Here is a 13,476-nt window from a genome sequence, read left to right on the forward strand (position 1 = left end):
TGGGAATCGTGAGTCCACGACAAGGATGCGCAGTCGCGCGTTGCACACCTGCAATGAGTTATACAAAATAGTACTGCATCTATGCTCCAAACTTTCTACACATAAGCCGGAAACAATGCATACTAGTACAGTCATTGGTACAGGCAGTTTCACCTAGAGGGGAACACAGGGACAGGGTGTAGCAACTGAGGAGGGAAGGGGGCAATGACCATTCCCCTGTACACATGGCTACGACTTCCACTGAATGATCGATTAATGAAAACCTACGCCATGCTATTGGGAAAGAACACTCGTACATACCACAGCTAGCCCATGCAATTGTGGTTATAAGTACTTTCGTGTTTGAAATACTTCCCTATCGTGTGTATAATTCTGCTACGACTACAGCCCATATTCTGATTACCTTCAAAATGCTCAACCTCATTGCGCATGCATGCCAGAACGAAGACACAAAATACAACTGGCTCACTTACACAAACACTTGCCACTTATGATAACCGAGGCCATGCGAGCCACCAACTAGCACGCACCCATTTCTCCGCATGTTCTCCCTTATTCTTTGAATTGGTATTTTTCCCAGCTCCGACGTCAAAACTGAACAGCTACTCCGATGAACGAGTGAGAAAGGATCCGAACGGTACTTACGATCATGACGTTCAGGGCATAATAGCCCTTTCTGGACATGAAACTCGCCGTGTCGGCCAGGCTGTATCCCTCTGGCTTGCGAATGGCGAACAACGTGCCGTCGACACACGCCAGCACGCCTGGGATGCAACCACGTCGTGCAAACTCCGCCTTCGCCTCATCCTTGGCAACTGTGGTCAGTGGGAAGTCCACCACCCTTTTTCTAGCAGCCACAGTAATGATCGCCTCCGTCACCTCGTGGATGGTGTTGCTCACCGCCGGCTGAGACATGCCGATGTGTTCCTCGCGACCAATGCTCAGCTGGAAGCTACCGGTGGCGAAAAATCGCAGCGCGCACAACACCTTTCTCTCTGTGGAAAGGCCACTGGCTCGCTGGCATCCGATGATAGGGTCAAGTTCGTCGCACAAGCTACGCACTGTTCGTTTGGACAGACGAAAACATTGCCGCAACTCTTCTTCGCTGAACTCTTCAAATGCATCTTTTACCTCGCGTCGTCGCCTCTGCTCGGTTGAAGCTACCGCACAGGCAAGACGAAGTACCATGTTGGTGGGAAACGCCATGTTGTCTAAGTACCCCGGTCTTGGACAGTCTAGCGAAATTCGGGACGGCTGGTAACACTAGTTTAGGCAAGTGTATAAAAATGAAAAAAATGTAATAAAATAGAAATTTCATTGCTGGGAGCATTGTCGAGCTTCAATTGCTAACCCGTAAAGGTCTTTTTACAAGTTAACATTGCTGCAATACAGCAGTGTGATGGGGTGAAGTGCTTGCAGTGTATTGCAGTAAAGCATACATTATACGCGCGCGTGTGTGTGTGAAATGGAAGCGTAGCACTCCTATTAGGCCTAATGCGATGCGCCGTGCTTTGTCTCATTACTGGTCATGCGACAGACGGCATCAGCACCAACTTCAACCTTTGTAAAGAGTCCGTATGTTCCCCCCATAATTATTTTTTTAATTGTGGCAAGTGATTCACACTGCAGTAAACTTCTAGTATATCGCATGAATAATTTAAAATTATTGCATAGCCCCCATTAAAGAAGTGAAAAATACCTGTGACAGACTCCTTGGTACTCCAGATTTTGTGCCATCAGATATGTGCTCTAAAATGAAAATGATCATTATTAGTGAAATATATACTCAGGCTAGGTATTGGAGACGATTGTGCATGTTTTGCAAATTTCCTTTTAAAAGCTCATGCTTCACTTTATCGGGCTTTCTTTAGTTATTAAGAAAAATAGCTCCCCAAGGATGGTCTAAAATTAAACACACAGTTTGTCATGGGGCAAGTTGAGCTTACCAAGAAAATGATTTATGAAAACCATTCTGTCGCATAACTAAGAGCAAGCTGGTTTCGGGAAACATGTTGACCTGAGATGATGGCGCGTGTTCACGCATTTTACAAAGGCTGCTTGTTGTTATAATGTGGCTGTAATTGGACAAATGTCTGTCATCAGGTGTGGAGATACATCGCAGCTCTGATGATCAAATTTTTAATGAATGGGTTTTCAGGGGATGCTAAAAACTTTTTTTGAAGGGGTGAGCAATAGAGAGCATTACTTTATTAAAGTCTCCAATTTCATTAGGTTAGCACTGAGGCTTGCAGGTATGTTAAATGAGCATGGTCACTTGAGTAACACTCAGAGGTCAATAATTATAGGGTGAACAGCAAGGTATGTATGAAACAGGATTATGCAAATTGCAGAAATAGACATAATGAAGTTGTCGAGAAGACTTTGTTAACAGTACATTTACAGGCTTCATGCAGAATTTGCTTTCCAGCAGGGTGAATTTACTTTCGCTGATGCTTTCGATGGCATCATTGCAGTTCATAAGCACAGGTTTTACGGACTGCACGTGATGATCTTGTTTTTTCAAGGTTCATGTACTGATTAAAAAGTAAAGGATCAAGAAATTTACATGTTGTCTTAAGGCATAATCAGGCTCACCATAGAGGTAAGTGGTGAGATTTTAGTTAATTGTATGTGGGAGGTCTGTGTACATAACATCATAATAATCTTCCAATGCTGTAGCTTTATTTGTGTAATGAGTGAAGCTTCTTTTCCTGTTAAAAATTTTTGCCAAGCAAACAAGTTCTAACAGTAGGATTTGCCCTTAGGTGAAGCAGGTGGTAAGAGTGAGCTTATTCAGAAGCCCTTCAAGAGTACCCACTAAAGGAATCGGTACCTATAGGGCAAAAATTCCAGTGCACCAAGAAGGGCAAGGGAGGACGGTGCAGGTTAACATTTCAGGAGGGCATCTTCTGGACATCATCCTTCTCTAGCCACAAGCTTGTATGGCCAATGTTTAGCAGACTCCTACTAACATAAACTAGGTATAAATGTTGCTTCTCTATTGCAAGATGACACACCATATACCTTTTGAGAGTCTCCTCACCACAAGCCCTTACATTAGCCTAAAAATATTTTTTTCTAGGGTGCCCTTTTTTTTGTCCCAAACAGTTGTCTGAAGCAACAATATGCACATTGTGACAGTCTAGCTGGTGACCACAGAGATGGCTCCCGCCATCACGATGTATACTCCACTCAAAATGTAAGACACTGCAAAATCATAGTCCGGGGTGCGTGCATACGATCTTGAACATGCAAGCAGTGACCACTTCTCTTGTGTTCTCTGCACTGGTGCATGCTTTTTGCACACCTGTTCAAGATTGTGACAGTGAAATTAGTTCTGGCAATGCGGTCTCAGAGGTAAGACTGTGTACACCCTTAGGAACACCATGGTGGAGCGAGCAGAGGTTCATATCAAATGTAGTAATAAACTGGCAACACCATGGTGATATAAGCACACTTGCATTAATTTATTACATTTTCATTGAGGCAGACATCACACAGCTAAGCCTAGTTGTGATCTCTTTTCGTTATTGTCTACATACTTTTCCCGTTGGTCACAGCACAGGAAGAAAAATTTCTCTGTGAGAGCACCACATCTTAAGCTTGCATGACTCCAATGAAGCACTGTGCGAACAGATATATTGAAAATGTCAATACTTTGGGTCCTATAAATGGTGAACTGGTTGTCACATTCAGCCGGTGATCCTGCAGGAGCTTTAGCATATACTCTAAGGTCATTTTGCATCAACAATGCCACATACAATAGTTTAACAATGGCTGTTAATGGGCAAGATAATGCATAGCTTCAGGGAGGTAATTAAGCTAAGGGGGAAAATTATAGATGCCTAAGCACCACTGGAAAAATGAAGAAGCACAGAAAAAGAGCATTGGTCGCAGCTGAACTACAGAAAATATTTACACTGCACCACACATTCGCATCGTCTAGAATTTTCCCTAATAATCTTATACCAACCTGCCCAGCGACAAGCACTTCTAAGGTAATAAAGTGCAGAATGACACTTGGATAAGACAGGAAACACAGGACGCGAGTTAACACCCTCGCAACACGGTTTCCGCAAGAATTTTTCTTGCGAAACGCAGCTCTTAGTCTTTACAAACGACCTGCATGTCCTACTCGATTCTGGATTCACCATTGACTGTATTTTTTTAGATTATTCTAAGGCCTTCGATAAGGTCAGTCATCAGTTACTACTTCTTAAGATGAAACACTTAAACCTAGACCCTAACGTGTTTAACTGGATTCGAGCCTTTCTTTCCAACCGAACACAGTTTGTTTCTGCTAACAATATTGATTCCCCCGTCCAGCCGGTGCTCTCGGGTGTTCCCCAAGGCTCTGTGTTGGGACCCTTACTGTTCTTAATTTTCATGAACGACCTGCCAACTAATGTCTCATCAAAGGTATGCCTATTCGCAGATGACTGTGTAATTTATCGGAAAATAACTAACCAAAATGATGTTACCTCGCTCCAGACGGATTTAAATAACATATTTACCTGGTGTCAATTATGTAACATGGAACTAAACATTTCAAAATGCAAAGCAATGCGTGTGTGCCGCACCTCACTTGCGTATCCAGATTATCATCTCAATGATACCCACCTCGAGTCTGTTTCATTTTACAAATACCTAGGTGTTCATATTTCCAGTAACCTGTCATGGAACCACCATGTGGAGCACATCATCGCCAAGGCTAACCGTTCTCTCGGGTATTTTCGCAGGAACTTCTACATGGCGCCCTCATCCCTTAAGAAACTTCTTTACACTACTTATATTCGTCCATCACTTGAATACGCATCATCCGTCTGGGATCCTGGTGGCACTACACTTACACATGAATTAGAAGCAGTCCAGAATCGTTCAGTTCGCTTCATTTTAGCCAATTATAACCGCACGGCCAGTGTTACCTTAATGAAGTCCCAGCTCAACCTTCCTGAACTCGCCATTCGGCGTAAAATAGCCCGACTCAGTCTCCTTCATAAACTTTATCATAGCAAAAATCTTCGTGAACAGTTTATTAAACCCCCCTCATTCATATCACCCAGATTGGACCATCTGCAAAAAGTTCATGTTCCCCGCTGCAGAACCGTAACCTATTCGCATGCCTTCATTCCAAGAACCACATCCGAATGGAATCTACTACCACAATCAGCTACGGCTATTACCGATACATCACGTTTTAGGGCCTTTTTGCAAAACATGTTTTGCGATGTTTGATTTTGCTTCGTGTTATATATGTCGTGCTTTTTTTTTTTTTATCAAAATCGTTGTCATGTATTCCCGCTGCTACATTTAATTCTTTGTTACTGTGTGTTTTTGCCAACCGCTTTGTATTTTCCCTTCTTTTCCTTTACGTTTTGCCGTTTTGCCGTTTTTTTTTTTTAACAAAATCGTTGTAATGTATTACCGCTACTACATTTAATTCTTTGTTACTGTGTGTTTTTGCCAATCGCTTTGTATTTTCCCTTCTTTTCCTTTACGTTTTGCCGTTTGCTGTATTATTTTGTATTGCCACTCCCCTCTGTAATGCCTTCGGGCCCTGAGGGTACCATAAATAAATAAAAAAAAAATAAAAAATAAAAAAACTGCCATCTATCTTTGTTTGTGGCTTTGGTAGAAAATATATGAGGAAACAGACACATGTGCAGAGTGACAGTGTGCAATGTCACAGTCATCAAAAACATCACTTAACATTGCCTGCTCAAGAAACTTTCCTGGTTTTCAAAGTTTCAACAAATGTGTCACAATTAAATACACCACTTCTTTTCCAGCTTGAACTGCTTCCTACAGTTCACATCTATCAGGACTGCTGCCTGTAATTTTTGTCTGGTATTTAATCTGAACTGACATGCCCTAATACTTAGGCACAATCAGCCAGATTTGTCTATCTAACCTTAACAGCCTGTAAGTTCACGTGTAACAACACCCGCTCCACCCTTCCAGTGGTCATAGTCCATACGGGTCATTATATCATTCAGTTAGCTGCCTAATTATACTTTTATTCATTCATTTCATATTTATTTATTTTATTTCTTGAATATAGAGATATGTGAATCCTACTACTGCTTTGCAAAAAACAAATGATGTACAACACTTGCTATGATGGCCTAATTAAAAAAATTATTTCACGATGATGTCCCAGAAGCTTTCTCTAGAAAACATGTAAAGCCCATATGGAGAAGTATGTGTCCCAGGGAAATTCTGAAACTGCAAAATTCGAAGGGTGTGCAAAATATTCTACGATTTCACATACCAAGTTGAATACTGTTCTATTTGATTCAGTCGCCATTATTTGTAGAAATAAATATTTTTTACTAGTTTAATAAAATTTAAAATGTTAAGTGCACTGAAATAAAGAGAAAATGTGTAAAAGTATCATAAATTTCATCCCTGGCAGGTTATACGCATTAAATATGACAGCTTATCTAGTGCAGCTGGCTGCTTCGCTCGAGGAAAGTGATTTTGCTAGCTATATAATTGTCACTTACCCTTTCTTAACACTTCTGTAAATTTTAAGGGCTTGCTGTTTTTGCCAGATACTCGATTCCTACTTTTAAGATTGCTAGGAGTCCTTATCATAGCTGCAAAGGGAGATACAGCCAGTATTTGATATGCTTGTTTTTATATTGAAATGGAAATAATACATCAACTGGGAAATAGCAATGAAATATTTAGTATTAAAATTTATTTCAAATTCGTTTTGCTGCACAACTTGTGTACCAAACAGTGGCCGACAACCATTGGGTTTATTTGCACCGTGCTCTGCCATGACGAAGCACATGCATGAAACTTGAGAGACACGAGCTCATGCATGCAGGTGCAATTATTATGTAGTCGTCCCTTGAAACATCCTTGGTAACTTTAAATACTTGGCTGGGCAGATCTCTGTTAAATTATTCTCGAATGTTTAGGCTGATTACAAAATGAGCAATGCTAATAATATTCTTGGCTTGTGCCACAAATTTTTTACCACTCATTCTTTAAAAATATTTCCTAACGCTGCTGTTGTACAACCAAACAAGAATATGTACATGCTCTGTAGCATACTGTTATTTACAAACTAAATGCCAGTTCATTAAAACTGAAGATAGTTAAACAATCATACTCCATAATTACGATCAAACTGCAGGTGAGTTGCCACAACAACCAATCTTGCACTGATGTCATTATATATTCATTATGAATTTACTAATTTGCATTCTTGCTTCTTTTTCACAGAGTATGCATATTATTATACAAGACACCACAACTAACTCATTTATCAACTTCAGTATTTTATCACTTTCAATCAACCATCATATTGCAAAGTCTTGAAACAAGTCACTTTTAAGACCCACAAGTTTTCTTGTGCCCTTACAGTGCATCGAAGGCCCTGAAGTGTCAAACAGGCCAAAAGGCATTGGTAAGGCTTGTTCATAGGGATTGGACAAATCTGTTTACAAAATGTGTTAAAGGCACATGCATGCACATGTTTTGGTTTCATTGTACGTTAACATTAAGAAAGGAAGGAGTGGTGCGACATTTCTGGCACAAGCCAAGCATGTGGTTAGCATTGCTAACTTTCACTTCACTTCACTTTATTACCTTAAAGACCACGGTGAGGGGGTATTACACAAGGGGTGGGTTAAAAATGGAGGTTACAGAGAGTGATCTTCTGACAAACAATATGTATTTATGTTTTGTGCCAACGTTGATGAACACGTGATGGCTGCAATGTCACGGGGAAGGCCATTCCAGTCCACTGCTGTGCGAAGAAAAAATGAGGCAGCAAAAGTAGTAGTGCGTGCGCGTGCGATTGAATAAGGATGGGTTGTGCGGTGAGATATGCGCTTTGGTGGGATGATGTAAGGTGCTTGATTGAGGGAACTGTGAAAAAACTTGTGAAATAAACAGAGGCTGGCGACGCACAGAAAGATTAGCAATATCAATGTATGTTTTAGGGATGATATGCTCATGTCGTATGAATATGAAGAGTGAATGAACCTAGTGGCACGATTTTGTACAGATTTTATTTCGTTTATTAGGTATATCTGGTGCGGGCTGCACATGGGCGCTGCATATTCTAGTTTAGGTCTGATGAGCGATTTGTAAGCCAGAATTTTTATGTCTAGTGGTGCATGACGCAAATGACGCTTTAGGAAACCGAGGGATCTGTTCGCGGATGATATGATGTTGTTGATGTATGTGTCCCAGGAAAGGTTATATGTTAAGGTGACGCCTAGGAATTTATATGACTGAACTTGTTCGATAGTGGAATTAGAGATTAGGTATGAGAATGATAAAGGATTACGCTGGCATTAAAATGAGACGAGTTTGCATTTAGTGGGTTAAGCTTCATTAACCAAAGATCACACCACTGTTGCACGAGATCCAGATTCTGTTGGAGTGTAGTTTGATCAGAAACGTTAGTAACTGTGTGATAGATGACACAGTCGTCGGCAAATAAACGGATATGGGAAAATACATGAACAGGAAGATCATTAATATATATTAGGAACAAGAGGGGTGCGAGTACAGATCCTTGGGGGACGCCGGATGTTACTGGGAGGGAGATAGAACTGGTATTTTTAATGAAGACGAACTGAGAGTGGTTAGTAAGAAATTGTGTGATCCATGCAAGAATGTTGGGGTGTAGGTTCAGCTGGGAAAGTTTTAACAGCAGGCGTTTGTGCGGTACCTTATCAAAGGCTTTTGCGAAGTCGAGAAAGATTGCATCGGTCTGAAAGTGTCGGTCGAGAGAAGAGTGTATATCATGAATAAATATAGCAAGCTAGCAAGTATATCATGAATAAATAATATGGCATACGCCATGTATTATTGCTTCGGGAGGGGCACGGCATATTACCCATAATGATTCTAGTTGTGAAGATGTGTTGATTAGAGTGCATGATAGTTCTTTTTTAGTGACGATGAGTATGCCTCCGCCACGTGCATTTTTACGATCATGACGAAAGAATATGGTATTTATCCCGCACTAACTTTATAGTTAGTACGGGAGTTTCAGATTAATTCCACCCTATATTTTTAGCAATATATCTATAACATGTGGTACAAATAGTTTCTGTTAGTAATTTCACAAATGACAACACTATAATCAGCAAATCATGACGAAATTTAGATGATAGCAAGAAAGGGGCAATGGCAGCTAAAATGAGAAATTACCTGGGCTTAGCTGAGCACAAAGTGAGTTCAATTTCATGCGAAGCATTCAAAGTACTAAACTTTGTTCGGTAGTGCCAAGGTCCAGATGACTTAATTTTAAAGCAAATGTTTATGACTGACCTTGTGAAATGTGTTAGAAAATTGCAAAAATAATTCAGTCTATGAATCACTGCATCAAGAGAATGGCACAATTTATGAGTAAATAAGTGGAGTCTAACTTTGAAGCGTAGTTTTAAATCTATACTGCGTAGTGTTGTATGAAATGTAGGGCGATATAGATGTACTTAGCTGCTGAATAAGCTTTGTTGAACATAATAATAGTAGTGGTATTACAACATATGTGCAAGTTAAAATGAGAAAAAATGATAATAAATTTTTTAAATCCCAAAAAAAAAAGAAAATTAAAAAAATACAGCATATTTATGGAGTGATTGACGATGAGTGGGGTGAAGCGTCCGTCCGTGCATGTGTCTATGCGTCCGATCGCGTTCGAGAATGCAGATGACGCATGGGTAACACCGATGAGACGCGTGCCAAAGGAGCCGAGCGCAAGCGTCTTTAACGTGCCCGCCACTTTGCTTTGTTCATGCCCCACCAACGATCCACTACGTATGGTGACTATAAAGGAGACTGAGAGATCCGCTCGTTCTATGCATACACAGACACAGTCCCCCCCATGCAGCCAATCTGAGAGTAGGGGTACAGCGCCATCTAGTTATCTTTACCCAACTGCAGTTTCTATGTAATTCTTAAGAAAGCGCTGTCTATTATACTGTTTGGCAAATACTGCCTTCTTTTCTTTCTTTTCTCTTCTCTTGGTTAAGCGTGACGCTAGTACCATATCTAAGGACACAGTGAAAGATGAGGCATCAGTACCAAAAGGACTTATTTGGTTTGCATCTTTTATGATTTGGGGGAAGTTTGAATATTTACAGCAACTTGATTTGAAAGTGTATTTATTAAGTGTTTGTGAGTGCCTGTAATGTGTTAACTTAAAACGACAGAAAAAAATTACTTTTGACGTGTCGATGTTTATGTCACTATGAATTAATTGAAACAAAATCTTTAGTCTTGCTATTTTTGCCCTTTATTGTAGTGTTAATAGACCAGCTTTCGTTTGCAACTCAGTAGGAGAATTCGTTAGATTGCATTTGTTATGAATATACCTCATTTCCTTCCTGTGCACCATCTTTTAATCCTCGCGATTTGTTACTTTGTATGCGGAAACCAAACAATACTATTATAATCATGTTAGTAATATATTCATTTATTATTATTATTATTATTATTATTATTATTATTATTATTATTATTATTATTGCATTGATAACATTGAATTGATAACATTGCACTTGATTTGCAGTTTACTCATTAAATCTGTATTTCACTGTTACACTGTTCAAGGCAGTATTTACAATGTCCTTACAGAGACCTACATATTTTAACTGCATTTAATGGACTCAGATATATCATGCAGCCAGTCTTGTGGCACACCCTACAGGACAAGAATATTTTCGTCATTTCAGGACATCCCGGGGATGTTTTGGATTTTTAAAGGAGGTACGTATTAGGGAATGACTGATGCACGGCTACCTGTTTTTCATGCAACCTTACCTTATCTACAAAAGATTAGGTGATGGCAGTATGAGGCAAAGCAGTTAGACCTTTTCAGAGTAGCTTTATGCCTTTCTATGAATTGCAGTGCCATGTCCTCCTCTGGCAGAGAGGTGCTTGGCAATAGGAGGTAAGGGAGTGCCAGCCCCTTTAAACTTCGATGCAGCACACAGCAATGTTTGGTTGTGCATATGTCCTGTGCTTTACACAAACTGTTTTTTAGTTGTTTGCACTGCTTGAAATACCCTGTGCCTTTTTGAAATGAAACTTGTACTGGCATACAATGAACTGTAAATGTTGTCAGCATTAGATGTACAAAGAAAAACCATCATGAAGGCAGTGAGCCCTTATCACTTATTTGCCTTGCACTACAGCTATTCTGGGATGAAGAGAATGGCCATAAGGAAGATAATAATAATAATAATAATAATAATAATAATAATAATAATAATAATAATAATAATAATAATAATAATAATAATAATAATAATAATAATAATAATAATTCACACCAACTGGTTTCGTTATAACAAATGACTCCAGCTGATTCCATTTCCAGGCCAGCTGGTTTCATTTTCAGTCTCGAGTGGTTCATGCTGGGACCAACTGGAACATGTTGCTAATGTGTTGGCTTGTACTTAGTCCCAGCTGTATACAGCCATGGTTTCAGTTAAAGTGAACTGAAACTGCGGAGTATTTTCACCTGGAAAGGAAAGAATGTAGAAAGTGATGCATCCAAAAGCAGAAAACAAAACAATGAGGAAAGATAAAACAGGGAACAGAGCAAGAAAAAAAAGGCGAGCTCTCAAAGAGAAAGAGAGAAGAAAAGAGAGAAAGAAGGAGGCACACGCACACTGAACTTCTTTCACCCTCATTTTTGAGGGCTCCTCGTTTTTTTCCTATGCGTCACTTTTTTACCATTATCTGGCTAAATTTTCGCTCCTATACACAGATCGACTTAATTGATGGTGCACTCAGATTTAGCGTACATGCGCGTTGTCACATCCTGTCCCGAAATTCTCATGCCTGTCGTGCCAGAAAACAGCCATGCAAGGAAATGTGGTCGAACACCTGACGGGCGTCGCTTCCACTCCAGCAAGTTTTTATATCCTCCTTGGTACTGTAGCAGACGAAAGGCTTGCACTGCACCTCAACATTCGATTGACATTTTAGCGGTGGCGCTGCTGATGCATTGCATTTGCACCCCGAAACGGGTGCCGAGAAACCTGCGACACTGCTGCACCAGGTGTCGGCACCGGCTGCACCTTTTTGTATACGGTTTCGTGCACTTTTCCTGAATCGAATCGTCACCCCCGGAAATTTTTCCGGAAATTTTTCCGGGGGTGACGATCGAATAGACCTTAACGTGCACCCCCTGGCAGCGACAGCAATAACCAAAGCAAGGCTTCTACAGTGGTAGGGTGGCTAGAATAACAGTGGTGGTCAAGGAAACAGTGAACAATTGTGATGTTCATGGACCTGGTGTGATTTTTCTTTCCTTTTTTTTTTTCTCATTCCGGTCAGGACACTAAAAGGTGCCCCCCCCGGTATAAAGGGGAAGACCACAGAGATCATCATCATCATCGACCAACGTTGTTCCGACGACGGCTGCTTTCCAAGTGACCGCCGATATTCCGGCAGGCAAGGCAAATCTCTGCAAACATTGCACGTCAACGTAGGAGAACGTTATGGCTGGAGATACCTGCGTAACGTTTAAAAGCGGACTTAAAAAGCGCAAGTGTTTCAGGCAACACACGTCTTCAGATGACTCGGAAAGCGAGGGAGAAGACGATCTTTCAAGGTAAATAGGGCCTTCTCTGTGTTTTGGGAAATTGCCACAGAGATGCATTCGATGCGGTGTGTAATTTTATTCAAGACTCTAAACGTTTTTCAACATAAAGCCCACGTTAACAGATACTCAAAAAAAAAAAACGGGTCGAAAAGTAATTTTCAATTCTGGATAAATCCGTGACATACCAAATTAATCGTGTTTGGCAAAACCAGCTGTCTGGTCGGCTCCCAAAATCAAGTTGTAGCTATTAGTGTCTACTTTGTTGTTGATTCTTTTTTCTCACTATCTATATCTTTGGTTTCTTTCTTTTTTTAACATACTGTCTTCACTATACAATTCCCCCCCTCCTTTTTTCGTTGTAAGCAATAATGCAGTTATCGTCCATATGAGACTATATGTTCTCTTGGCCAATCCCCCAGAGTGGGTACGAGCCATGGATTAGAAGATACAAACAAACAAACAAACAATAGGGCCCTTCCTAAAATCGATTTGTTGTTTGTGCGGCGCACGACCGTGTGGCAAAACCGCATGGTCGTGCAGAGCAACTCGTTTGTACGAAAAGTTGTAACGCGAAGGGGGGTTTGTCGTCTCCAACACATTTGGTGCTTGCGTAGTTTGTACATGATTTTAAAATACTTCACAGCGCGGATTCGATGCAGAAATAACTCTGATGCACTGAACAAGTGCTACTCGCAGCTAAGCGTTATTAAGAAAAGCTTTCTTACATACATACACACCGCCGTTTTAGCAGGCGCAGAGCCCGTTACAGCCACACAGCAATTATCAAGGCAAAGCGATCAAAAACATCTAAGAGCTGGTTTTCTTCGCTCTGTATACAGCACAACAAATGTGTCACCGATGCAGTTGATCGATATCTATCTAATGTGATG

At 40.6% G+C, this 13,476-nt stretch overlaps 1 protein-coding gene and 1 long non-coding RNA gene across 3 annotated transcripts in view; one reads left to right on the forward strand and one right to left on the reverse strand.

The window, feature by feature from the left end:
• The window catches only part of LOC142776614 (uncharacterized), a 52,821-nt gene extending 42,310 nt beyond the window's left edge, over window positions 1-10,511 (reverse strand). For both annotated transcript variants that reach the window (XR_012887680.1, XR_012887679.1), the window contains exons 1-2: window positions 4,468-10,511; window positions 1,700-1,749 (exon numbers count right to left, since the gene is read on the reverse strand). This is a non-coding gene — a long non-coding RNA (uncharacterized LOC142776614). The remainder of the gene's footprint in view (window positions 1-1,699; window positions 1,750-4,467) is intronic.
• Window positions 10,512-12,239: 1,728 nt separating this feature from the next.
• The window catches only part of LOC119184011 (splicing factor C9orf78), a 100,860-nt gene continuing 99,623 nt past the window's right edge, over window positions 12,240-13,476 (forward strand). Inside the window, exon 1 of the mRNA XM_037433842.2 lies at window positions 12,240-12,595. Coding sequence (XP_037289739.1) covers window positions 12,483-12,595 — 113 coding nt within the window. The 5' untranslated portion in view covers window positions 12,240-12,482. The remainder of the gene's footprint in view (window positions 12,596-13,476) is intronic.

Source organism: Rhipicephalus microplus, chromosome X, assembly GCF_043290135.1.
Source record: "Rhipicephalus microplus isolate Deutch F79 chromosome X, USDA_Rmic, whole genome shotgun sequence".
NCBI classification, from domain to species: Eukaryota; Metazoa; Arthropoda; class Arachnida; order Ixodida; family Ixodidae; genus Rhipicephalus; species Rhipicephalus microplus.